At 47.5% G+C, this 24,996-nt stretch overlaps 1 protein-coding gene and 1 long non-coding RNA gene across 10 annotated transcripts in view; one reads left to right on the top strand and one right to left on the bottom strand.

The window, feature by feature from the left end:
• The window catches only part of LOC143833479 (uncharacterized), a 42,797-nt gene extending 38,937 nt beyond the window's left edge, over window positions 1-3,860 (top strand). For both annotated transcript variants that reach the window (XR_013229646.1, XR_013229645.1), the window contains exons 4-6: window positions 57-1,705; window positions 1,798-2,509; window positions 3,003-3,860. This is a non-coding gene — a long non-coding RNA (uncharacterized LOC143833479). The remainder of the gene's footprint in view (window positions 1-56; window positions 1,706-1,797; window positions 2,510-3,002) is intronic.
• The window catches only part of GMIP (GEM interacting protein), a 56,890-nt gene that overhangs the window by 20,052 nt on the left and 11,842 nt on the right, over window positions 1-24,996 (bottom strand). For 6 of the 8 annotated variants that reach the window (XM_077329337.1, XM_077329336.1, XM_077329335.1 and 3 more), the window contains exons 3-10: window positions 10,401-10,494; window positions 9,239-9,314; window positions 9,021-9,084; window positions 7,663-7,788; window positions 6,801-6,865; window positions 3,227-3,337; window positions 2,522-2,602; window positions 824-1,000 (exon numbers count right to left, since the gene is read on the bottom strand). In XM_077329337.1, coding sequence (XP_077185452.1) covers window positions 824-1,000; window positions 2,522-2,602; window positions 3,227-3,337; window positions 6,801-6,865; window positions 7,663-7,788; window positions 9,021-9,084; window positions 9,239-9,314; window positions 10,401-10,494 — 794 coding nt within the window. Of the gene's footprint in view, window positions 1-823; window positions 1,001-2,521; window positions 2,603-3,226; window positions 3,338-6,800; window positions 6,866-7,662; window positions 7,789-9,020; window positions 9,085-9,238; window positions 9,315-10,400; window positions 10,495-20,274; window positions 20,551-24,996 lie in introns of those variants that run through there. The other 2 variants (XM_077329340.1, XM_077329342.1) reach the window with 2 other exon arrangements.

Raw genomic sequence — 24,996 nt, forward strand, 5'->3', positions numbered from 1 at the left:
ACTTTTAAACTTAAAAAAAAAAAGTACAATCATTTAATTTTGTTTTTTTTCTATAGGACTATGGCAGCGAGACTTGTTACATGCTCAACAACGGAAGTTTGATATTACTCACGACGGAAGAATGGCTGGCAAAAACAATGTGATTGGCAGAGATGGCCCAAATCACTTTGTTAATTAGAGAAAAGGCAACATCTGCATTTGTTGCAAATTGGAAAATTTTCCTACACTTTTTGCGTGATATGGGGGGAAATGAACTGATTGTGCATGGCTTTGAGGATTTAGGGGGAAATGACCTTATAGAAAAAGAAGGACTTCTTTTTTTTTTACACAATCATGGTGTAACTGAGATATAATTTGATTTATACTTGTCACAGATAAAATTGGAACCCTCCTGGCAGGAGATGGGGGGGATTTACCATGAGCAGGAGAGAGGCCCAGTAGACAGCAACATGCCTATGTCACTTCCGACATGACCTGGAAGTGACATTATCACACGCTGCTCTATTCTGTGGTAAAATTGGCTTCTACCAAAGAGGTTTTACTCAAATACCAGAGTGTCACTGTGGCGTCCCTGGCATGATGATGTCACTTCCAGTTCACTTCGACAGGGACACTCCCCCTGCTGGTCAGCTGCGGGGAACTTCCTATCTCCACAAGGGGTCTAGCAACCCAGGCCTCTGGAGCAAATGGCTCCCGTCGCCACTTCCCTGGGCCCCTTGACCACAAGGGCTTGAATGCCACAAATCCAAGGTCTACTCGAGAGACCAAATTCCTCCCAATCAGAAGGTTAGACAGCAAAGCTTTCAGCATCCCAGGCTCACACCTTTAACTGCGCCTCCTCTCGATAGCGACGCCGTTTCTCCAGCTGCTTGCTGGCGCTCCCTGCCGTGCCCTGGGACTCTTCTCCCACTCTGGCACTCAGCGCTTTGGCTTTCTCCAGATCTTCGCAGCGCTGGAAGTAATGTTGGCGAGACTTGCGCATGGAGGACAAGGAGTCATTCTGAAAGAAGAGGAGGAGGAAGAGTCACCATTTAGAGTCAGCTGTGGCTTTGCTTGCATGGTGAACATGAGGGTTAGCACAGTCCCCCAGTTGCCCCCCTTACTCCTTTGCACTTCTCCCTGTTCTGTGGGTTCTCTTGGTTGCTGCCACCAGTAAGACCCTTTTTTTTAGCCAGTTGATTTATTCAAATATCAAAAGGAGGACCCAGAATTTTTTAAAAGGGGAGCAACAGGAATGGGCAGAGTAACGAATGCAACCTTTACCTCAGCGAAAGAAAACGAGCCGATTCTTCCTGGAACCTGGCTCCCAAACTCTTTCTTTCCCTTTTCCTCCTCAGTCCAAGAAGATTAACTGGTTTTGTCCTCTCTTCCTCAAGACAGAACGGCCCTCTCCCTCAGAGATTCTAAAAGCACCTCCCATGACTGTGGCACAGAACCCATTGAAAGGAACAGGAGCTTTTTAAAAAGGACTCTGTAGGTTAAACCTAACTCTCAAACAGATTTAAAATGGGAGGATGCACTAGGGCTTACAAGGGCAGTCAAAGCTCAGGTAATTGGCTTCAGCTGTTTACACTTAACTCTTACTCCTTTCAGCTGGGGACTATTAGCAAATGCATTTTACTATGGTGGCTTGTGGGCCCACATAATGCAACAGACTGGTTCCAGGCAATACACCGCTTGGGAGCGACGTTTTTTGTCTGTGCTGGTAAGCATTTGGGAAGGTGTTAAATGCAGGAGTTGTTCTTCTAGATACTGTAATGGCTCTGTAGGTATTCTTCATCTTTTGTATCTTTTCAGATGAAATATGCTATGACAAAGCAGAGGTGAAGCAAGGCGTTCAATACCAAAACCTTGTCGCATATTAATGTAGAATAATATATGATGATGATGCTATCCGTTCAGTCGTGTCTGACCCTCAGAATAATATATATAACTGGGATAAAAAAGAAGACAACTTTTATATGCACCTTTGACTCTTTTCGGATGGTTTTGCCTGCTATGCCACGGTGTTTTTTTTTCTTTCTTATACTGATGTTGGGACACAGGGTTGCCAACCTCCAGGTGAAGCCTGGGGAGCTCCCAGAATGACAGCTGATCTCCGGACTACACAGAACAGTTCCCTTGAAGAAAACAGTTGCTTTGTGGGGTGGAATCTATGGCATTATAACCCATTGAGGTTCTTCCCCTCCTGAACCTCCTCATGCTCCCCAAATCTCTAGGAATTTCCTATCCCAAAACTGGCAGCCCTAAGGATGGAATAGTGATAAAGCATCCGTGCTGCATGCAGAAGGCCACAGATTTAACTCTTTGATGAAAAGGATGGATTTGGAGGGGACATGAAATAGCTGTGGCCCTGGAGAAGTGCTGCCGGTCAGAGTGGACGATACTGAATTTAACAGACCAGAGTTCTGGCTTAGGATGTGTATTCATGACTCCTGCATGTTGTCCTTTGAAAACAGCTGGGACAAGGAAGAACAACTGTCATCCCTGTCTTCTGTCCCCTTCTTAGGTGAGTTCTTACCATCCTTTTCTGCTCCTTCTGCCACTGGTCCTTGAATTCCTTCCTCCACTTCTCTATTTCGTTCCTCTTGGCCCAAAGAGGCTGCAAGGCAAGAAAAAATCCATGTGTGTGTGAAATGGAACCCCTAGAAGTTCCCTCCCATGGTTTACAAAACCAATCAAATCCTTTGGAAGAAATGGGAGAGGCTGTGGAGTATGGGTGAGGGTGGGGGGGTGAATGTTGGCTGTGTTTAAATATGCAAAGGAAATGCAAAGCACCAGATGCTTGAAAGAATAGTTTTATTGAAGAGAAAACCAATCATGTCAAGAAAGAGGAGGGGGAAGGTTCTAACAGTCTAACTGACTGTCATTCTGGAGCAAGCAGGGAGGAAATGTGATCAAACGAGCACAAAGTCTCTAACTGAGCCAATCAAGTGATGATTTGGAAAAAAAACAGGAAGTTCCTATGCTAATGACACATCTCCCCTGATGTCTCCCTGTAGGACAGTCTTCATATGCTGTTGAATCAACCAGCATGGAATGCACGTGTGGCTTGGGAGGTGAGATCCGCATGTGATTGTTCTGAAGCTATTCACAAGAACTTCAGGATCATGCAATGCAACAGGGAAGCTTTGACCTTGGGTGGAGAGGCTGCACAAAGAATCAGAATTTTCAGGTGAAGCTTTTTTGGGGGACGGAGACTGGATTGCCTGGGAAAACGCCGTACCTTGTAGTATTCTTTCATCTGCAGAGTGCCCGCAGTCTCAATGGCTAAATTCCCGGTCCTTATGTCATGCTCCATAACCATAGTGTATAGGCCCTGCAGGGGCATATAGCTCTGGAAAAAAGGAGCAGAGAGCCAACGTCACCAACTAATGAGACCGTGCTGTTTGGAATAAAGACATTCGAAATTCCACTCCTTTGTGGACATAGGTAAGACTTCCTTTCAGACACACCAACCAGGTACATTTCATTATCGTCAATGTGGGAAGGGAGCTTCCAAAGACTGTCTTCATTTGGCAGGAATTCATGTAGTTGCCACTGCATATATAAAAAGCTAGCCAAAAAATAGGGTGGCCAGCTCCAGGTGGGAAAATATCTGGAGATTTGGGAGGTGGAGCCCAAGGAGCATGGGATTTCAGGAGGGGAAGGTCTCCAATGGGATATAATACCATAGAGTCTGCCTTCCAAAGCAGCCATTTTCTCCAGGGGAACTGAGCTCTGTAGTCACAAAATCAGCTGTAATGCTGAGAGAGCTCCAGCCACCACCTGGAGGTTGGCAACTCTACAGAGAAATCAGCATAGTGCAGGGGGTTGGACTAGAAGGCCGAGATGGTCCCTTCCAACTCTATGATTCTATGATTGGGCTATTCAGCTATATGCAAGCACAGAGGAAAACAGCAAGAGGTTACCTTGAAGTTTTCCACTTGCGCTTGCTTAAGAAGCCTTTCTGCTTTACCCTCGGAACTGAAAAGCAGCTTGCCTTTTCAGCAGGGGATGGAAATTTCAAAGACACTTCCACCCTGTGCACATCAACCCTTTATTAGTTTCCCTGTGGCCTCAAGGATCGCTTAAATTGCACTGGGGGCTCCTGCTGTTTCCCAGGACTCAGTGGAACAACCATGGTTTTAAGCAGTGACTTCTGAACAAATCCCACACTACACTGACTGCATAAAGGAGCCCTCATCAAGTTTCTGGGTTTCACACAGTCTCATTTTCTCGACTTGCTTCAGGGTTTTTCCCATTCCTCGTGTGTTTTGGGCTCTCTGGTGGTCAATTCAATGTTATAGTGATTCATATCCCACATTAAAAAGTTGCAATTTAAATTTGCAGGGAAATAAGCAGGACATAAAAGGATGTAATATTGAATTGACCACTAGAGGGTGGAAAGCACATGCCAAACAGAAATTTTTCCTCACCCAAGCAACAGGAACACATGAGCAAGGAAAATGAGCAAGTGGAATATCTTGAAATCACTAGTTGGATGATTATTTATTTATTTATTTGGATGATAATAACTGTATGTTTTTCAGGACTAATAGTGTGGGGGGGTTTTTTTTGGTTTTTGGTCTTCTCAGGCAGGGGAGAATTGGTTCAGCTCAAGTCCATAGGGGCACTTCTCAAGGGCAGCAGTTCCAATGAATTTGAGCATTTGAGAATACTGCACCATGTGGAGCAACCTAAGAGCTGATAAAAGTACTTTGGCTGGACACCTTCAATATTGTTATTGAATGCTTTTATCCATAAGGGTATGCAGAGGTGGCTAAACTGTGGCTCTCCAGATGCCTATGGACTACAATTACCATGAGCCCCTGCTTTATGAGATTTTTTGTTTATCCACCCCTCTCCAAAATTGGTGTTGAGGCAGGGAATATCAGCAGAATACAAATTACTATAATCAAAGAAATCTGGGTAGAGGCTGGCAGGGACTCATGGGAACTGTAGTCCATAGACATCTGAAGAGCCACAGTTTGGCCACCCCTGCTGTATAGTATTCGCCAAGAGATTTCAGCATTAAAAATTTGCTGCTGCAGCAGGTACACAATGGTTACCTTTTTAAAAATAAATGTTTAGTTGAAGTAGTTCTAGCCAGAATTAAGCTCTTTTAGTGCATTTATCTGTTTTACGGTTGTCTATTTATATTTTCTCTTGCTCCGACCTCCTGCCAGATATACTTAGTAATATTCTGGAGTGCCAATAAAGGTTAATGACATCAGGCCCGAATGCAGCAGCTGCCTTTGGTCAGCACTTTATTGGAAATGACACACTGAAACACTTGCCTCTCCGTGTGGCAGGCGATCAATTCATCTTCATATGCATTTGAAAAATGATGCCTTTAGATGTAGTAATCCATATTCCTATCCATATCTTCTCTCTCTCTCTATATATATATATATTCTGAAGCTAACATGCCACCCTAGACTAAATCTGGAGCAGGCTAACAATGACCTTTCAGATTTCGAGGCAGTTGGGGTGTGTGTGTGATTGTTGTCTTTAAATATTTGAAAGGCTGTCACTTGGAGGAGGGCAGGGAGTGGTTCCTGTTGGCTGTAGAGAATAGCCCCCCCCCCCCCCCAGGAATTGGGTTAAACTACATGTAGAATGGTACTGGCTAGATATTAGGACAAAAATTTCACAGTGAGAGTAATTCAGCAATGGAATCAGCTGCCTAAGGGGGTGGTGGGCTTCCCCTCACTGGTGGTCTTTAAGCAGAAGCTGGACAGAGATTTATCATGGAAGCTTTAGGCTGATCCTGCATTGAGAAAGTGGGGGGACTGAATGGCCTGTCTGGCCCCTTCCAACTCTAGAATTCTATAGTTTTAGGCAGCGGCTGGACAGATACTTCTCCTGGATGCTTTAGACTGATCCTGCATTGAGCAGGGGGTGGGACTAGATGGCTTCCCGGCCCCTCCCAACCCTAGGATTCTATAATTCTAAGCAGTGGCTGGACAGAGACTTCTCCTGGGCAGAGTCTACACTTACTTTCTTTATTCCATTGTCAATCCTGGTGAATTCAGATCGCTTTGAACTCGGGTCTTCCTCTCCCCCCTCCTCCCCATTGAAACAGGAAAGTCTTCTGCACATGGTTAGGGAGGCTCAGAAGGTGGGGGGGGGGCTCTTTCTTTTCTTGAAGGGGGGGAGAGGAGCCAAGCAGGGAGCCTCTTTCTTTTCTTGGAGGGGAGGGGGAGAGGATCGAAAAAGGCAGAGGAGGGAGGAAAAATCCAGGACCGACAGAAGTTGAGAGAAGTTAGGGGCCTCTCCTTTAAGGCAAGTGTGTCACATGACCAGGTGTAGCCTATCAGAGGTTCTCTACCACGGAGCTTTCTTTATTCAGGATTAACAGCAGTCTCAGATATCGCACAATAAAGGTAAGATCACTCCGGATCAATCCTTCTTGCTGCAGAAGGAAAATTAAAATCGCCCAAAATCCAAACAGAAATCGCATTCTGTGTAGAGGGCAGGGACTGAATCGATCTGGGGTTGGAATAAAAGCTCCGTGCAGTTTACACCCAGGATGCTTTAGGCTGATCCTGCATTGAGCAGGGGGTGGGACTAGAAGGCCTGTCTGGCCCCTTCCAACTCTAGAATTCTATGGTTCTAGGCAGTGGCTGGACAGAGACTTCTGGATGCTTTAGGCTGATCCTGCATTGAGCAGGGGGTGAGACTAGATGGCCTGTCTGGCCCCTACCTCCTCTTATGCTTCTAAATATTAAGTGAAGCCAAAAAGTCACTCACACCAAAACAGTTTCACACAACAAGCAAAGGGAAATCTGAGATGAGAGCAGCCAGGAAACATTTACCTGCTGGTTGACGGCACTCCTGCCCATTTCGGCAATCTTCGAGATGTTCTTTGCAAACTCAGTCTCTGTAAATGACACCAACAGGGGATTTGTAAAGAGGATGCATGATAGGTAGTCCACAGCAAAAACATGGGGTTTCGAAAAGCTAAAGGGCAAGCCGTGTTAATCTATTGTAGCAAAATAAATTTCCAGCAGGATATAAACAGGTAGGTATGTTGGGCCTGGAGTAGAAGAGTCCAGTTGCACCGTAAAGATCAAGATTTCTAGGGTATAATCTTTTGAGAGTCAAAACTCTCTTCATCAGATATTGTCAAAGAGATCTTTGACTCTCAAAAGCTTCTTGGTGTGGTATACAAAGATATCATGTTACAGCCTTGTAGGGTTTTTTAAGGCAAGAGACATTGAGAGGTGCTTGGCCATTGACTGCCTTTGCTTAGCCCACCCAGAACTTCCTTGGTGGTCTCCCATTGAAGTACTAAGCACTGACCCTGCTTGGCTTCCACAATCTGACAAGATCAGACAAGCTTGGGACATATGAATCAGGGCCTCCAACATTTGTATCTCAGAAATCTTATTGGTCATTAAAGGACAACTGGGCTGAAATCTTGTTTATTTAAATGTGATCTTTCACGAGTCACTTCTTCAGGTATGTTGCCCCCTGCCCCTTGCGGCCAGATTTGGGGGGCCAACAGTTATGACATAATAATTTGTAGCCTCTGTCCAGGAGGAGTGATTTTTATTTTGGCCGTATAATCGCAGGGAAACGTCATTTGGAAGGGATGCTTCATTTAAAAGGGAGGGGGCATATGGGGGAATGGGCATTTGGAGTCACAGTTGGCTTATTTAGAACAAGGAAGCCCACCATAATTGAGACGTTTGTCCACCCAGCTCAGGAGCTCCTTGACGTATTTGCACCACATCTTGGCGTACTCCAGAGCCGCTTCCACACCCCCATCGCACTTGATCAGCATCTCATCGGCCTCTTCCGCTGAGGAAAGGAAAAGACGTGTGTCAGTGAGTAGCTAGCAAAGCAGCTGGGACAGCCATGCCACTGAGCCGGGGACCAAATCATGATCAGAATTAGATCTTGTCGGGCATGATGACCCTTGGGACTCAGGGTCATCATGAACCAGAAAAGTTTGGGGAAGTTTTGCTCATTCAGCCGTCATTGCAAACCAGGGTCTTTTTCGCATTCTCATTTTACTTGCTGGTAAGTTCCTGTTTCTTCAGGGGTCTGTGTGTGTTTCTGTTCCACTTGTGTTTTGTGCCCTCTAGTGGTCAACTCAATATTACACTGGCTTATGCCGTGCATATCTTCCAGCAGATTTAAACTAGGTTTTTACTTTGGACATATAAAATTTGTGTGATATTGAATTGACCACTTTACTTTATCAGTGAGTAAGAGGAGAATGCAGAAAGAGCCCCCATACTTGTAAGCTAACCCTTCTAAGTATTCTGCCATTTTCTTTATCACAGCATTCTGATCCTTTCTGAATGTTTAATATGATCCACTCAAATGTTTCAGGTGGCAGTAGACAAGAATCAATGATAATATAGATCAGAAAACATGGGAGAGTTCTTCAAAGGCACGTGAGCAGCTCTGGACATGCCATTATGGGGTCTCCAGCACTCCCTTGTCATCATTCCAGTTGTCATCCATTCAATAGTAGTGTTATGAAAGATACACCACCAAGCTCCTTCCGTTCCCATGTGGAAGCATGTTGGCAGTTGCCAGGCAACCAAAGAGAGAGAGGCTCCACGCTACTGCTCAGAACAAATTCCAGGTCAGCCATGTTCCCAGTTCAAGGTTAGGAACCAGTGCTCAGTTGGGAACCAGGTCAGGTGTCCTGCTGGCAATGTAATGATGTCACCAGTGAGGCAGTGATGTCACTTCCAGCATAACCAAGAAGTGATGTCATCACATCACCAGTGACACTCCAGAATTTGTTCATTCTAGAATTTGGTTTTACCATAGAGTTTTGGGCATGTGCTAGAGCACTGCTCAGCATGATATCACTTCGGGATTACTAATCCTGATAACCCAACCTTTGTCCCTGCAGTTTCTCCCATCAGCCCAGCTGACTGGTGATGGGATGAGCCAGCAGGATGAGAGCCTGCATGTTCTGCAAAGTGCTGTTGGGATGGAGGGAAAAGGTTATAATGAAAAGGCAGAGCAGATCCTACTCAAATGTGGTCCTTTTGTTCTTTCCTTGCTGTTACCTGTCATGTTTGCTGGATCTTCAGCCCCTGAACTTCTGTCCTGCTCACAGAACCTTTCATCCGTCTGAGAAACAGAAGAGATAGGTGGAATTGAGGGACAGAATTTTTTGAAGTAGTCAATCAGTTCCAAAAAAAAAAAAAAGACCCTCTCCGCCCTTCCCAAAGCCTCATTTGCTTGGTTTAACACACAGTTGTTGCACACCTCAGTTGTTTCATACCTGCAGTTGTTCAGGCTGTGCGTTTGGGTCTCCGGTGCTGTTGGCCGCCATGTCGTCAACAAAGAAATCAACTGCCCTGCGGAGAAAAGTGAACCGACGGGGGGATGACATACGAGAATGAACAGGTCCTTCCTTTATCATGAGGCAGAGTGAGATACCTGCCTGCCTCAGGCCAAGGGCTCTACGGGCCGTTGAAGAGCAGCAGTTTTTCATTTATTTAATTCATTACCATGAGGGAAAAGGAAGAGAATAATTTGCACCAAAACATTTTTGATAAGACATCATCACATTCCTAGCTACAATGGGTAGCTCAACAATGTTGATAAAAAAAATCCAATGTGAGGGACACCCACAGCTAAGGTATATTGAGGTGGGTCGCTCTTGTGGGCACTCAGTGAAATTAATGAGCAGGACGCTTAGAATGGATCAAAAGCAGTACTTCTTCAACCTGAGAAATTGACAACATGGAATTCACCGCTAAAGGGTGGCGACTACAAGCATGGACAACTTCAAGAGGGGATTGGAGAAGCATACAGAGCAGAGGACCATTGGTGGCTGTTAGCCACACAGTATAGATGGAACACTCTACCTAGTGCAGTGATGCTCTGTATTCTTGGTGCTTGTGGAGCAACAATGGGAGGGCTTCTGGAGTTCTGGCCCTGCTAGTGGAACTCCAGATGACAACTGAGTTTTGGCCATTGTGTGACACAGAGTGCTGGATTATATGGGCCATTGGCCTGATGCGACATGGCTCCTCTTATGTTCTTAATGCCATTGGTGGACCTCCTGATGACACCTGGGCTTTGGTCCCTGGGTGACACAGAATATTGGACTAGGTGGACCATTGGCATGATTCAGCATGTCTTCTCTTATGTTCTTAAAGACACTGGTGGACCTCCTGATGGCCCCTGGGTTTTGGCCACTGTGTGACACAGAATGTTGGACTGGATGGGCCATTGGCCTGATCCTACATGGCTTCTCTTGTGTTCTTATCCAGGACAGGTGAGTAAAAGCCTAGTTAGCTGAACATACTTGTGCTTTTCCCAGCGAAGATTGCTCCTGGCTCATTCACTGGGACTGTTCCGGTCACAATGACCTGCTGCTAACCCTGATGTTATGTACTTGCATTGATTATTGCCTGCTTTCTTGTCAGAATACATACGCATTTCCAATGGAAATTTCTAGGTTGTCCAAACTCCGGAAAATCTCGCTGTAGCGTTTCTTGTTCTCGGCTCCTTTCACTTGATTGTTGAGGCCTGGAGGGGAAGAACAAGATTAAAGAGCAATTTCAGGGGGGGTGGAGGCTTGTCCCAGCAAAGAAATACTAAGCCTAACCACGCACTCCCCATTCTCAACCTTGGTGTCACATTAAAATTACTGGGAGGCATTGAAAGCGGCACCCTTAGCAATATGGATGCGCTCCAGATGTCACCGGGGGCCAAAGGATTCACTGACGGAGAAGAAAGTCATCCTTCCAACACGCAGAGCAGTCCACTTGGCTTGCGCCACAGGTGACGACCCCACAGTGACTTCTCTTGAAAGAGCATATCTGTCTTCCCCATGCACAAGAGCTTTTCCAGATGGCAAGAAATGCTTTGCTAACTGGGATCCAGCTGTAATAGCATCATTTCCTCCCTCCATGCATGCCGTGCCTTTGAATTCTGAAGGATTGGCTCATCCAATCGTTCCTTCAGGGAGAATTATGCTCGGCAAACACCCATTTGCTGTTGATCCCTAGCTCCCAGGATGTGCACCTGGTCTCGATCAGAGTCTGGGCCTTTTCGGCCCTGGCTCCAACCAGGCAAAATGAGTGGCCTGTTGAGATCCAGACTCTGATGGAGCTGCCAAAGTTCCGCTAGGTCTGTGAGACGGCACTCTTCCACTAGGCCTAAGGCTGAGACCAGGGCTGATTCTGCAGTACGGTCATGAACAGGCCTGGGCTCCACTTACCTGAGGGGACTGCTTGTCTCCCTATGCCTCTCACAGAGTTCTTCGCTCTGCAGGTATGAATCTGCTGGTTGTCCCCGGCCCCGGGGGGCCACCTGGCCTTGACCAGGGCCAGGGTCTTTTTGGTCCTGGCCCTAACCTGGTGCAATGATCTCCCTGAAGAGCTAAGGGCCCTGATGGAGCTTTTGACGTTCCGCGGGGCCTGTAAGACAGAGCTCTTCCGCTAGGCATTTGGTTGAGGCCAGGCTAGGAAGAACTGCTCCTCCCCTGTGCAGGCCTGTAGACAGCCTGCCAGGACATACCTTGTAGCTGACCCCTGGAGGATTGACAATCATTTTATGTAGGGGAGCGGGATGGGAGAAGTATAGTGGATCATCCTGGGTCAATCTTAGGCGGGTTAATGGTCAACGACCCCTTGCCCCTTAGTGGAGAATGGCCGAGTTTAGTCCACCATTCTGGACATCTTGGGAATTGTTTGTAATTATAGTATGGTTCTGGTTAGATGAATTTTATTGGGGTTTTTTATTGGGGTTTTATATGTGCTGTAACCCGTCACAAGCCATTGTGAGTGGCGGTCTAGAAATCCAAATATAATCATCATCATCATCATCATCCTGTTGTGTTTTTTACCGCTATTTTGGGTTTCGTATGGGAATTTACTGTTTTATGGGATTTTAGATCTATATCAACAGCCATGAGCTGATTGATCCCAGGAGTGGCGATCTGAAAATTTGAGAATGAATGAATGAATATGATTCCCTAACTCCATGCATGCGGGTTTTTAATTGCACTGTTTTCAACTCTAATTCCATTTTTCTGACCAGGGTCCATTCCTCACATACAAACTAATGCACTTTCAGTGTGCTTTTGCAGCCGGATTTTTCTGTGCTGAACAGGAAAATCTACTTCAAAAGTGCATTGAAAGCGCATTATCTAGCATGTGCAGAATGGGCCCAGGACAGTCCAGGCTAGGGCAATCTCATCAGATCTCAGACGCTAAGCAGGGTTGGCCCTGGTTCGTATTTCAGGGACCTCCAGGTGGGACCTGGGGATCCCTTGGAATTACAGCTCATCAGATTACAGAGGTCAGTTCCCCTGGAGAAAACGGCCACCTTGGAGGATGGATTCTGTGGCCTTGTAGCCCATCGAGGTCTGTATCCTCTCAAGGTTCAACGCGCAAATTTCTAGGTGTTTCCCAGCCTCAGTCTAGCAACCCTCCCCTCTCCCCTCCATCCCTTGCTGGCAAACCCGACTGTAAAAGGAGGCACATTTTTGGTGGTGTCAGATTTGCAGCATGTTGCCAGGCCTAATCTTGGATACATTTGAGATTAAATAACAGGAAAGCAATGGATTTTACGTGACTATATGAAATGAAAAAGACATATCTATGATATCCTTCATTTCATTTTACACTGATGTCGTAGAGGAAATTGATAGGAAAATGTGTTTTATAACCAGCCCCCATTATGACATCACTTCCTGAAAATAAAGGTGGTTATTTGTTTCTACGACGGGTAGCTAAGCGGTCAGGTTTTTCCCCTCGTCTATGCTGTTTCCACCTGGAGGCTGTCAGCTGATAGAGATCAGTTCACCTTTGGAAGGTGGCCTCTGTGGCATTGAATCTGGCTGGGGTCTCCCTCTTCTTCAGGCTCCACCCCCCTAATCGCAAGGTATTTCCCAGCCTGGAGATGGCATCCCTAACCTATGAACAGGAATCATAGAATCATAGAGTTGGAAGGGACCTCCTGGGTCATCTAATCCAATCCCCTGCACAATGCAGGACACTCACAACTGCCTGCCCACCCCAATTTCATGCCCAAATGACCCACACACACACACAAACAAAATCCAGCCTGGCCTGGAGGAAATTCACCTACCATCCCATAGTAGCGATCAGCAAGTCCCTGGGCATGCAAAGAAATGCCACTAGAGACAAACAATGGCACATCCCTTCCTGCCCACCCACTCACAATCTGCCTGAGTCCATAAAATCAGCATTTCTCTCAGATGACTATCTAGCCTCTGCTTTAAAAACATCCAAAGAGGGAGAACCCATCACCTTCCGAGGAAGCCTGTTCCCCTGAGGAACTGCTCTGCTAGGAACTTCTGGATGTTTAGCCGAAAATTCTTTCGGATTAATTTCAGCCCATTGGTTCTGGTCTAACCCTCTGGGAAAACAGGAAACAACTCTGCTCCATCTTCTATAGCAGTGGTTCCCAACCCTCGGTCCGGAGACCAGGACCGGTCCGTAGATCAATTAGTACCGGGCCGCGCCTCCTCCTCGCCCTCCTCCCCAGCTGTTGTCTCGGGTGCTGCCCTGCCACTCTGCCGCCAGTTCACCTTTGGTGCTCTCTGGTGGCTGCCATGGCTGGGGCTCCCCCTTGGTGTGGCACTGCGCAGCTGCTGCTGGCAGTGCCCCCCAGCAGACGGCGGGAAGTCAGGGGCGCTGCCAGGAAAGCAAGCGGAGCAGGGGCTCGGGCGGCGGCAGCGACATCCCTTGGCAAAAATTGCCTCCCCCGGGCTTCAGTAAAATTGTCAAGCGTTGACCGGTCCCCAGTGATAAAAAGGTTGGGGGTCACTGTTCTATAGGACAGCCCTTCAAGCATTTGAAGATGGTTTTCATATCACACGGACTGCCTTCTCTTCCCAGCTCTCTTCAAATGCCCTTGCCCCCCTACCCTTTCCTCAGGCTCTTCTTTTGCAGCTCACTGCAGACCCCAGCAGCCACTTGGCCAGTCTCCCTGTCCTCAAGCCCAACTGACCTCTTGTGACATCACAGTCAAGCTCAGCTTCGTTGTGACATCAGCGCTGCCCAGCCAATCACTGAAAGAGACGTCCCCCCCCCCCACTGTCTGATGAACTGGAGGTTCAGGACTGACAGGTAGAGAAATGCTACTTTACACAGAAAGTGATTCCAGTGTGGCATTTGTGGCCAGAGGATGGAATGATGGCCACAGGAAGAAACAGTTTTAAAGGGGGATTAAATAAGTTCATAGAGGATACTGCGGGGGATCCTCCACATTCAGAGCCAGGAGGCAACATCAAGATAAGGCCTCAGCCTCTCTGCCCTGTTGTTGGACCTCCAGAGATACTGGCTGGCTGCTGTGTGAGACAGGATGTGGTACCAGATGGACCACTGGTCTGATCCAACAGGGCCCTTCTTATGTTCTCATAAAGGCCTTGACCGCTCTGCCTTGTTGGTGGCTGCCCTAAGAAACTGGCTGGCCACTATGTACAAGAAGAGTTGGTTCTTATATGCCGCTTTTCTCTACCTGAATGAGTCTCAAAGCGGCTTACAGTCGTCTTTCCTCTCCCCACAACAGACACCCTGTGAGGTAGGTGGGGTTGAGAGAGCCCTGATATTATTGAAGAAGAAGAGCTGGTTCTTATATGCCACTTTTCTCTACCTGAAGGAGTCTCAAAGCGGCTTACAGTCGAAATAAAGAGAACAAAGAAGAGGTGTTTTTTATACCCTGCTTTTTAGTGCCAGAAGGAGTCTCAAAGCTGCTGACAAATCGCCTTGCCTTACTCTTCCCACAACAGGACACCCTGTGAAGTAAGTGGGGCTGAGAGAACTCCAAGAGATACTGCCCTGTGAGAACAGCACTATTAGGGCTGTGACTAACCCAAGGGCACCCAGCTGGCTGCATGTGGAGGAGCGGGAAATCAAACCTGGTTTGCCAGATTAGAAGCTGCCACTCTTAACCACAACGCCATGCTGGCGCTTTCTCAGCCATTCTCCTCTCCAAACAGGATGTGGTCGCCTTAAAGGCAGGCTTGCTTCACTATGGCAGGAAGTCTCGCTTGCTGGAGAGGCAAAAAAATCCAGAGCTTCTTGATTAGGGTTGTTGGGTCCCCCTTAACCACCTGTGGAGGATTTAGGGGGGTAGGGTTGCTACATCCCGGTGGGAAAACTCCTGGAGATTTGGGGATCAACCCTGGGGAGGTCGCAGACCACAGCAGGGGTATGATGCTACAGATTTCACCCTCCAAAGCATTCATTTTCTCTAAAGGAACTAATCTCTGTAGTCTAGAGATCAGCTGTAATTCCAGGGGATCCTCAGGACCCACTTAGAGCCTGGAAATCACAGTGTAAAAAACCCATATAAACTCAAAATCAGAAATCCATGGAGCTGTAGTCTCTTGGCATATTCAGACTCCACCAACAGAACAGGTCTTAAAGGTGCTGCTGGACTCAAGCATTATTCTATTTTTCCCCAGGGTAATTCATAGAACCATAGAGTTGGAAGGGGCCAGACAGGCCATTTAGTCCCACTCCCTGCTCAATGCAGGATCAGCCTCAAGCATCCAGGAGAAGTCTCTGTCCAGCCACTGATTAGAATCATAGAATCATAGAGTTGGGAGGGGCCAGACAGGCCATTTAGCCCCACCCCCTGCTCAATGCAGGATCAGCCTAAAGCAGCCATGATAAGTATGTGTCCAGCTGCTGCTTCAAAACTGCCAGTGAAGGGGAGCTCACCACCTGCTTGGGCAGCCTATTCCCACTGCTGAACTGGGAAAAATTTTCTTCTTGTTATCTGGCCACTATTGTCCACCAGGGTTTGGTCCCCAGGCCCCGGATCATCCTCATCACTCTCCTCTGCCCCTTCTCCATTTTGTCCACGTCCTTTTAAAAGTGATTACGCAAGAAGGGTTTGTAAAAAGCACATAATGATCCGCACGTGATTCGCCTAGTAATTTGCCTATGTAGAAATCTGGCCCACGTGTGAACGAGCCCTCCTGGTTGTCAACTGAGCCGTTCTTAGAATCTCATTTTTCACGTCTCTTCCCCATAAAGGCCCCCGAACGGAAATATCATTCTAACCGAAGCAGGGAAAGACGCTTTTTTTGTAAAAAAAAATGCAACACATTCTGTGAAATGAAGTAAGAGAAACGCAAAGGGAAGTGGAACTTCTGCCTTCTCGCGGAACAGATATATAAAACTTCTGAAGAGAAGGCACTAGATTCCCTTCACACGTGGCAAAATGAAAGGTTGATCTGGGATCAAGCATTTTTGTTTGCTTGTGTAGCAGTTGTCTCCCATTTCAAGCAATGAACATAAGAGCAGATCTATGGGGTCTTTCAGTGTTCTCAGGTGGGCTGTGCCTACTACATGTATCATAGAAACACAGAACTAGAAGGGATACTGAGGGTCATCTAGTCTAACCCCCCGCACAACATAGCAAATCCACAGGTGACAGAGGTCATAATTGAAAGGGGCCAGACAGGCCATCTAGTCCAACCCCCTGCTCAATGCAAGGTCAGCCCAAAGCATCCAGGAGAAGTATCTGTCCAGCCACTGCTTAGAATAACAGAATCATGGAGTTGGAAAGGCCAGACAGGCCATCTAGTCCAACCCCCTGCTCAATGCAAGGTCAGCCCAAAGCATCCAGGAGAAGTATCTGTCCAGCCACTGCTTAGAATAACAGAATCATAGAGTTGGAAGGGGCCAGACAGGCCATCTAGTTCCATCCCCTGCTCAATGCAGGGTCAGCCTAAAGCATCCAGGAGAAGTATCTGTCCAGCTACTGCTTGAAGACCACCAGTGAGGGGGAGCTCACCAACTCCTTAGGCAGCCTATTCCACTGCTGAACTACTATGTGATTTCTCCCCCTGATATCTAGCTGGTAGTTTAAACACATTACTGCTGCCACAGAAACTTTCCCTGCCCTTCTCCAAGTGACAGTCTTTCATATACTTAAAGATCTTGTCATCTGGTGAAAACAGCTATTTTAGAAGGTGAAATCTGGTTGGTGGCCCTGGCTGAAGGTGGCCCTGGTTGAAGTTAAGCGGACAGAGTCTGCTGCAAAATTATTTTGCAGATAAGAAGTTGGACCTAGATGAGAAATAACCTGGCTCAATTCAATTTCCTGCTAGGGTTGCCAACACCCTCCTCCCCTACGGAGGCAGGGGTTCCCCACAGCCTTGCCCCACCTCCCCACTGCCAAGTCGAGGTCAACATTAAATATGAAGAAAAGTTCTTGTCTTCAGAGTCTTTAACGATTATCATCAAAACAACCAAAGGCTGGAATCCTAGGAATTATCTAGTTTCACTGTTAGATTTCCTCAGTTTTGTAATAATGATTGCACGTGACCAAAATATTCAAGCAGAGCTCAAGGTCTCGAAACTGACGTGGTTTAAGGATTTCTGAGCCTGTAGCACCAGAGCAGTGGACAATTGCGGCAGGAGCAGCCCAACTTGGGCCAGAGGGCCCCACCTCACAGTGGAAAAGGATGTCACTCTGAGTGTCCTAAAAGAGGGAAAAGGGGTGAGGAGAGAGGCTACAGCCCGGATCCATGGGGGGAGGCACTGTGCAAGGCCCTTTGAAGTATGGGACTCATAGCAGGTGCTACAAGTGCCTCGTGGATATAACAGCCTTGGAACAGAGTTCTCACCCCCATCTTCTGGCTATCAGTTGAGTTGCTTCAATCCATACCTTCTCTCATTGGCAAAACAAAAACCAAACCCAAAAAATAGCTCCTCCCATCTGTCTTTCTACCTTCCCTCTCATTGATCCACCAGGCCCTTTTAATTATAAACCTCAAGGGCAGTTATCAGTGTAGAAGTTAACACAGCAGGGAAGAATTGTGATAAGTCGGGTTCATGCTTTTCTTGCTTAGTAGCTCAGCCTGTTTCTGGAAGATGATCTTCTTAAAGATGATGATCTTCTTAAGATCAGAATTGTGACCACCGCCGCTATATGTTATGTGATATGTTATATGTAACTTTTAATTGGGGTTTTTATGGGGATTTTATTGTGTTTTAACTATTTATGTTGTAAACCGCCCTGAGACCTATTAGGAGAAGGGCGGTCTAAAAATTAAATAATAATAATAATAATAATAATAATAATAATAATAATAATAATAATAATAATAATAATAAAGGACTTTAAAGATTATTGCGGGTGGGATCTTGATAGGAAGGAGTTTGGTTGGGCTCTCTTGGTCTCCCAGATTAGGGTAGGCAGCTCTAGGTTGGGAAATACCTGGAGACTTTGGAGGTGGAGCCAGGAATGGGTAGAATTTGGAGCGGGAGGGGACCTCCCAAGGAGAACTGGTCACTTTAGTCTGGAGATGACCTGTGATGCCAGGGGATCTCCAGGACCCACCTGGGGACTTGAATTCCTCCAACTTAACATCATTTGGGATAGAAACGAAATGTCCCAGTTTAGATGGGCTAGCCAATCGGAGGGATGTGTTATGTGTCGTTTCCTTTGCATTCTAGCATGCTCAGTTGCCTGAGCGTCTTGAATGATTCTACCAACCATTTGGGGTTTTTTATTTACTCATAGAATCATAGAGTTGGAAGGGGCCATACAGGCCATCTAGTCCAACCCCCTGCTCAACGCAGGATCAGCCCTAAGCATCCTAAAGCATCCAAGAAAAGTGTGTATCCAACCTTTGCTTGAAGACTGCCAGTGAGGGGGAGTTCACCACCTCCTTAGGCAGCCTATTCCATTGCTGAACTACTCTGACGGTGAAAAACCTTTTCCTGATATCTAGCCTATATCGTTGTACTTGTAGTTTAAACCCATTACTGCGTGTCCTCTCCTCTGCAGCCAATAGAAACAGCATCCTGCCCTCCTCCAAGTGACAACCTTTCAAATACTTAAAGAGGGCTATCATGTCCCCTCTCAACCTCCTTTTCTCCAGGCTGAACATTCCCAAGTCCCTCAACCTATCTTCATAGGGCTTGGTCCCTTGGCCCCAGATCATCCTCGTCGCTCTCCTCTGTACCCTTTCAATTTTATCTACTTGAAGTGAGGCCTCCAGAACTGCATACAGTACTCAAGCTCTTCTTGACCCCAAACCTCTTGTAGTATTTGTGTGGCCCTCCACAATCCATTGATGGGATGGGGATGGTTTGTTGTATTCACAATCCCAGGGTTTGGAATGGGTTGTGTGATTGCTGTTTCTTCTGGCCCTGCGTTTTCACAAGTCCCTGTGCGAAGCTTCAGCAGCGGCAGGCACAGTTCCAACCACTCAAAATGGAGAGGAAACGGAAATTCATGTTCATCATAGGTTCTAAATTCCTCATTGACTGGAAGCGAAAATGGCTGATCGAAGGAGAATCGTTCTTTTTAACCTTGGAAGCCTGAGGTCCAAGACCCGAAACCGATTGCGGGGGCGTTTTCTCATGTTTCCAGTCATGTAGAAACCCACCTCTTCAAATCCAGATGCAAAGCAATCGACATGGACTTTTAAATTCTGAATTTTTAGAATTTAGAAGGGATGCCAGGCTAGCATGTGTACATCTGCTACTACTAAAATCCAGAAAAGAGACCTTTCATTATCCTCCCCCCTAAGGTATTTGGGAACTCAAATATTAAGCAAGTTTCTCTGTAAATTCCTAATCTCAAATGCATTGAAGTTCTGCTTCCGTTGGAATAATAGCAATGCAGGAATTATTTCTGAAGTAATAAGTACTCCATATTTCTCAGTGCTGCCGAATTTGACTGGGATTCATAAATCCATCCATGCAGCCACATTCAGGTTTTCCGTGGCTCAGAGACAGAGTAGTCTATGCTAACGGACAAGCTCTAGCTGAAAGGGGAAACGACAAACGTTGTGCATTAATTTCTTCTGCCTCATGGTCGCCCCTTGTCAGACAGGGTTCATTCGCGTTTGTAGAAGCGGCAACAAAATCCAGAAAACCCGCTTGCCTCAGATGACAACAGATTGATGTACATAACATGAGTAACAACGCTTATTCCATGTGTACGTTAGGCTGCCTTAGACGGAATCAGCCCATCAGTATCTGTATTGCCTACTCAGACCCACAGCTGCTCTCCAGGCTCTCAGGCCGAGGTCTCCCCCATCCCCTCCTGCCCGACCCTTTCGACTGGAGACGCCAGGGATTGAACCTGCGACCTTCTGCATGCCAAGCAGACACTCTGCCACTGAGCAACGGCCTTTCCTCCCCAATCAGAGGGAAAGAGTACCTTTCCCTGGCCTTGAAAAAGCCGTTGCTCTGAACCCCGCCTAGACCTTTGCGTCGGAAGCTCAAAAGAACTATTTCCGAAGCGTCCGCGGTCATCCCCACCAGACGTTAAACATCCCCAAAGCTCGACCCCAGAAGCCGTTACCTTCAGAGTCTTCACGGTGAGCTTTATGCCCCTGGCTTGGAGGAAATCAGAAGGTTGCTTCACCTACCAGCTGGCTCCGTGTCCGCCATTGTCAAGTCCTCAGGGGACTAGCGCACAGCCAGCCAGACGTGAATCCCAGACCCAGTCCTGGGCCGATTCAGTCGCCCGGGGCTGTGGCTGGCAGCACCATGGAAGTCACATCTTTTGCAATGCCTTGGGGCTTCATGCGCTCAGCCTCGCAAACGGTCTCTGCTTCCTGCTGACTGCGTTTCCGTCCTTGTGAGGAAACTTATTTTGATTTGCATGCGCTTGGGGTTTGTGAGAGCAAGGGCCCTGTGGCAATTTCGCTAGCTACGCAGGGGGTGTCACCGATTTGAGGGCTTCTCCTTCTTCTTTTTTTTAAGATTAGCCAACCTCACATTCTGGGTTTTTTCGAGGGGGAGACCATGATACAACACTGAGGTGTGCCCACTGACATCCAGGTGCGCTTGTGAGCGCATAATTCTCTGCCCCAAACACTTCCTGCAAACTCAGTGACAATTCCATAGCCTCAACTCCTCTGTTGTCTTATGTCCGACTGGGGGTTTGCACCCAGGTCTCCCTGGTCCCTGCGGGATGTTCTAACTCCCCCACCATACCAGAGGAGCTGAGTTTGCTTCTGCAGTGGTAGATCTCTTTTAGAAGAAGAGTTGGTCTTGATACCCCGCTTTTCTCCACCCAAAGGAGTCTCAAACCGGCTTATGACTGCCTTCCCTTCTTCTCCCCACAACAGACACCCAGTGAGGTAGCTGGGGCTGAGAGAACCCCAAGAGAGATGGTGCTCTTTGAGAACAGCACTATCAGGGACGTGATGAGCCCAAGGCCAACCAGCTGGCTGCATGTGGAGGAGTGGGGAATCAAACTTGGCTTGCCATGCTCTTAACTGCTGCAGCACTCTGGAATAACCGTGGTCTACTTGAGTTTGCAAGAGTGCAAGCTCAGGATCTGTGAAGGCGAAAAGAACGTGCGTTCCTTGACCCAGACGATGCCTTCTTACGTAAGAACAGTGGAAATCTCTTGCTAAATCAAGTTCCACTTCGTCTGACATTCTTAGCAACTATTCCATAACCAGGAGGCCTAACAGGGAACCCTGGTGTACCCTGTGTTTACCCTAGGACTGCCAGGTTAGTCCCTGACCACTGGCGGAGGACGGCGGGATAGAGGTGCCAGCTTCAGATATGGGAATGGAGCCTAAGAAGGACCTCACTGGGGCACAACACCCCATAGCTTGCCCTCCAAAGCAGCCATGTCCTTCAGGGGAACTGATCTCTGTAGTCTGGAGATGAGCTGTCAATCTGGGGGATTCTCTGTGGAGCTCTCATTGCTGTTATGGAACAGAGCATCCGTATTTCTCTTGACTTAGCCCCTCAAGAGCCAGTGTGGGGTAGTGGCTAAGAGTGGCAGCCTCTAATCTGGAGAACGGGGTTTGATTCCCCACTCCACATGCAGCCTGCTGGGTGACCTTGGGCCTGTCACAGTTCTCTCAGAACTCTCTCAGCCTCCCCTATCTCACGGGGTGTCTGTTGTGGGGAGAGGAAGCCGCTTTGAGATTCCTTTTGGGCTGTAAAAAGTGGGGTACAAAAATCCAGCTCCTCCTCCTCCTCTTCTTCTTCTTCTTCTTCTTCTTCTTCTGACTGCTTTTCCCCCTTTGTTCCACCAGAGGGCTCTTTCAAACAATTAGCCATTTCTAGATCGATTTTCCAGCCATTCTCATGGAACCCTCTCCCTGCTCAAGCCTTTTGGTGCTTAACAGGGAGGCGATAAGGATGCCAGCCTCCAGGTGGGGCCTGGGGATCTCCCAGAATTCCAGCTCATCTCCAGACCACAGAGATGGATGCCTTGGAAGGTGGGCTCCATAGCATGATACCCCCACCGGGATGCCTCTTATAACCTGATGTGTCACTGAAGATCGAGGCAGATTTCAGAATATGAAAAACATAACGATGCATTTGCTTACTTCAGCCTTTCTCAAGGTTTTTGCAATTGAGAAACCCCTGAAACGTCCTTTGGGTTTTGAGAAACCCCAGAAGTGGCGCGAACATGCAGAATATGGTTTGGATACAGAACTGTGGACACGCCCACACCATCCAATCCCCTACCCACCCCCTCCAGGTCCATCATTGGCCATTTTGGGAGGGGTGGGGTTGACGTGACCACATATAGTCGTATCACCCGATAAATGTTGAACAAACTTACAATATATCTTTTCAAATTAATTCACTCCCACTTATTCGGAAAGCCCTTCCAGGGCCGTCAAGAAAGTCCAGAGTTTCATGATACTGTGGTTGAGAAAGCCTGCCTTGGAAGGTGGATTTCATTGCATGATACCCCATGGAGGTCCCTCCCTGCCCCAAATCCCGCCCACTCCTGGCTCCACCCCCAAAGTCTCCAGGTTTTCCCCAGCCCAGAGCTGGCAACCCCATCCGGACTACAGAGATCAGTTCCCCTGGAGAAAATGGCTGCTTGGGAGGGGGGACTCCATAGCATGATAACCCCACGGAGGTCCCTCTTATAGCTTGGCAACTCACTGACGATCAAGGCAGATTTCTGAATATGGAAAAGCAGTTCAATGGAACATCAGTAGTCTCGAGGTTCAAACCAGTGTATTTGCTTATTCTGTCACTGTTAACTTCAAGGAGGGACAAAGGAGCATGCAACTGAAGAAGTGAGCCCTGACTCACAAAAGTTCATGCCAGAATCAGCACTGCGTTGTCTCTACCATGCTGCTCGTCGCCTGTTCTGCATTTTTTTTTTTTGCTACAACAGACCCACATGGCCACGCCTCTGGAATTAAGTAAGTCACCCCTACCCCTAGCTTCTAAAGGTCACTAAAGGTGTAGTGGTTAGGAGTGTGGACTTCTAATCTGGCAAGCCGGGTTTGATTCTGCACTCCCCTATATACAGCCAGCTGGGTGACCTTGGGCTCGCCACAGCACTGATAAAGCTGTTCTGACCGGGCAGGGCTCTTGCAGCCTCACCCACCTCACAGGGTGTCTGTTGTGGGGAGAGGAAAGGGAAGGCGATTGGAAGCTGCTTTGAGACTCCTTCCGGTAGAGAAAAATGGCATATAAGAACCAACTCTTGTTCTAGCTAGCTGGCTAGGAGCAGCAGCCTAGAAATTGAATTAATAAATGAAATAAAAATGCCCCTTTAGTCTTTCCCATAAAGTTAAGCTAATGGTCCATGGTTAAGCCTAATGCTGGGAGCAATCGAGGGCAAAAGAAGAAGGGGGCGACAGAGAATGAGGTGGCTGGATGGAGTCACTGAAGCAGTCGGTGCAAACTTAAATGGACTCCGGGGAATGGTAGAGGACAGGAAGGCTGGAGGATCATTGTCCATGGAGTTGTGATGGGTCGGACACGACTTCGCTCCTAGCTCTCCTGAGATTGCAACTGAGCTCCCCATGATCGGTTCTCCTGGAGAAAATGGCCACTTTGAAAGGCAGGCTGTATGCATTACACCCCATTGAAGTCCCTCCCCTTCCTAAACCCCGCCCTCCTCAGACTCCACCCTCCCAAACTTCCAAGTGTTTCCCTGCCTGCAGCTAGCAGCCTTAATTTCCCAAAAGATGTGAGCAAGATCAGGCCTTAACAACACGGCTGGTCAAACTGGGTTTCTCTTTTCCCTGTGTTTTAAAATTTTTGTAACGTTCATGACAGTGAAGAGTTCTGTTGAGCTCGAAAGCTTGCCCACTGTTTTGAGTCCATTGGGCTGATCCTGAAAAAAAGGCATCACATGGATTGTGTTCTTACAGATGAAATGGCCAGTTTTACGTGCTTATAATAGATCTTGTTTGCACACCAGAGTTCACTGACAGCCACAATTACAAACCCCACCAAAGGCTCTTCATCCTCCGTCGAGTTCATTTACTCGGCAATAGACTGTCCTTCGCCGGCCTCGAAAATAGGGTGTGCCTAGTAAGTTGACCTTAACCGTCCCTTCCTTTAAAAAATTTATTGTGTGTGTTATGTGCTGTCAGGTCTCTTCTGACTTACGGTGACCCTATGAATTAATGACCTTCAGAATGCCCTGCCTTTACAGCCTCACTCAGGCCTTGCAAACAAAGTAGTTCAGCAGTGGAATCGACTGCCTAAGGTGGTGGGGAGCTTCCCCTCACTGTTAGTCTTCAAGCAGTGGCTGGACAGATGCTTCTCCTGGATGCTTTCTGCATTGAGCAGGTGGTGGGACTAGATGGCCTGTCTGGCCCTTTCCAACTCTATGGTTCTATTATTCTAAGCAGCGGCTGGACAGAGACTTCTCCTGGATGCTTAGGGCTGATCCTGCGTTGAGCAGGGGGTGGGACTAGATGTCCTGTATGGCCCCTTTCAACTCTATGGTTCTATGATTCTAAGCAGTGGCTGGACAGATACTTCTCCTGGATGCTTGAGGCTGATCCTGCACTGAGCAGGGGATGGGACTACATGGTCTGTGTGGTCCCTCATAGAATCTAGTTCCACCCCCTGCTCAGTGCAGGATCAGCCTGAGGCATCCATAAGCAGTCTCTGTCCAACTGCTGCTTAAAGACAAAATTCCACCCACTCCTAGCTCCACTCCCAAAGTCTTCAGGTATTGCCCAACCTTCTCCCTCTCCTTCTCTCTGAGGACCCAGCCTTTAAGTGAAGTCTACAAGGATGTCTCATGCGTCACTGCTGAAGAAGGGAGTAGTGAGTCATGAAAGCTGAT

The sequence above is a fragment of the Paroedura picta genome, chromosome 3 (assembly GCF_049243985.1).
Source record: "Paroedura picta isolate Pp20150507F chromosome 3, Ppicta_v3.0, whole genome shotgun sequence".
NCBI classification, from domain to species: domain Eukaryota; kingdom Metazoa; phylum Chordata; class Lepidosauria; order Squamata; family Gekkonidae; genus Paroedura; species Paroedura picta.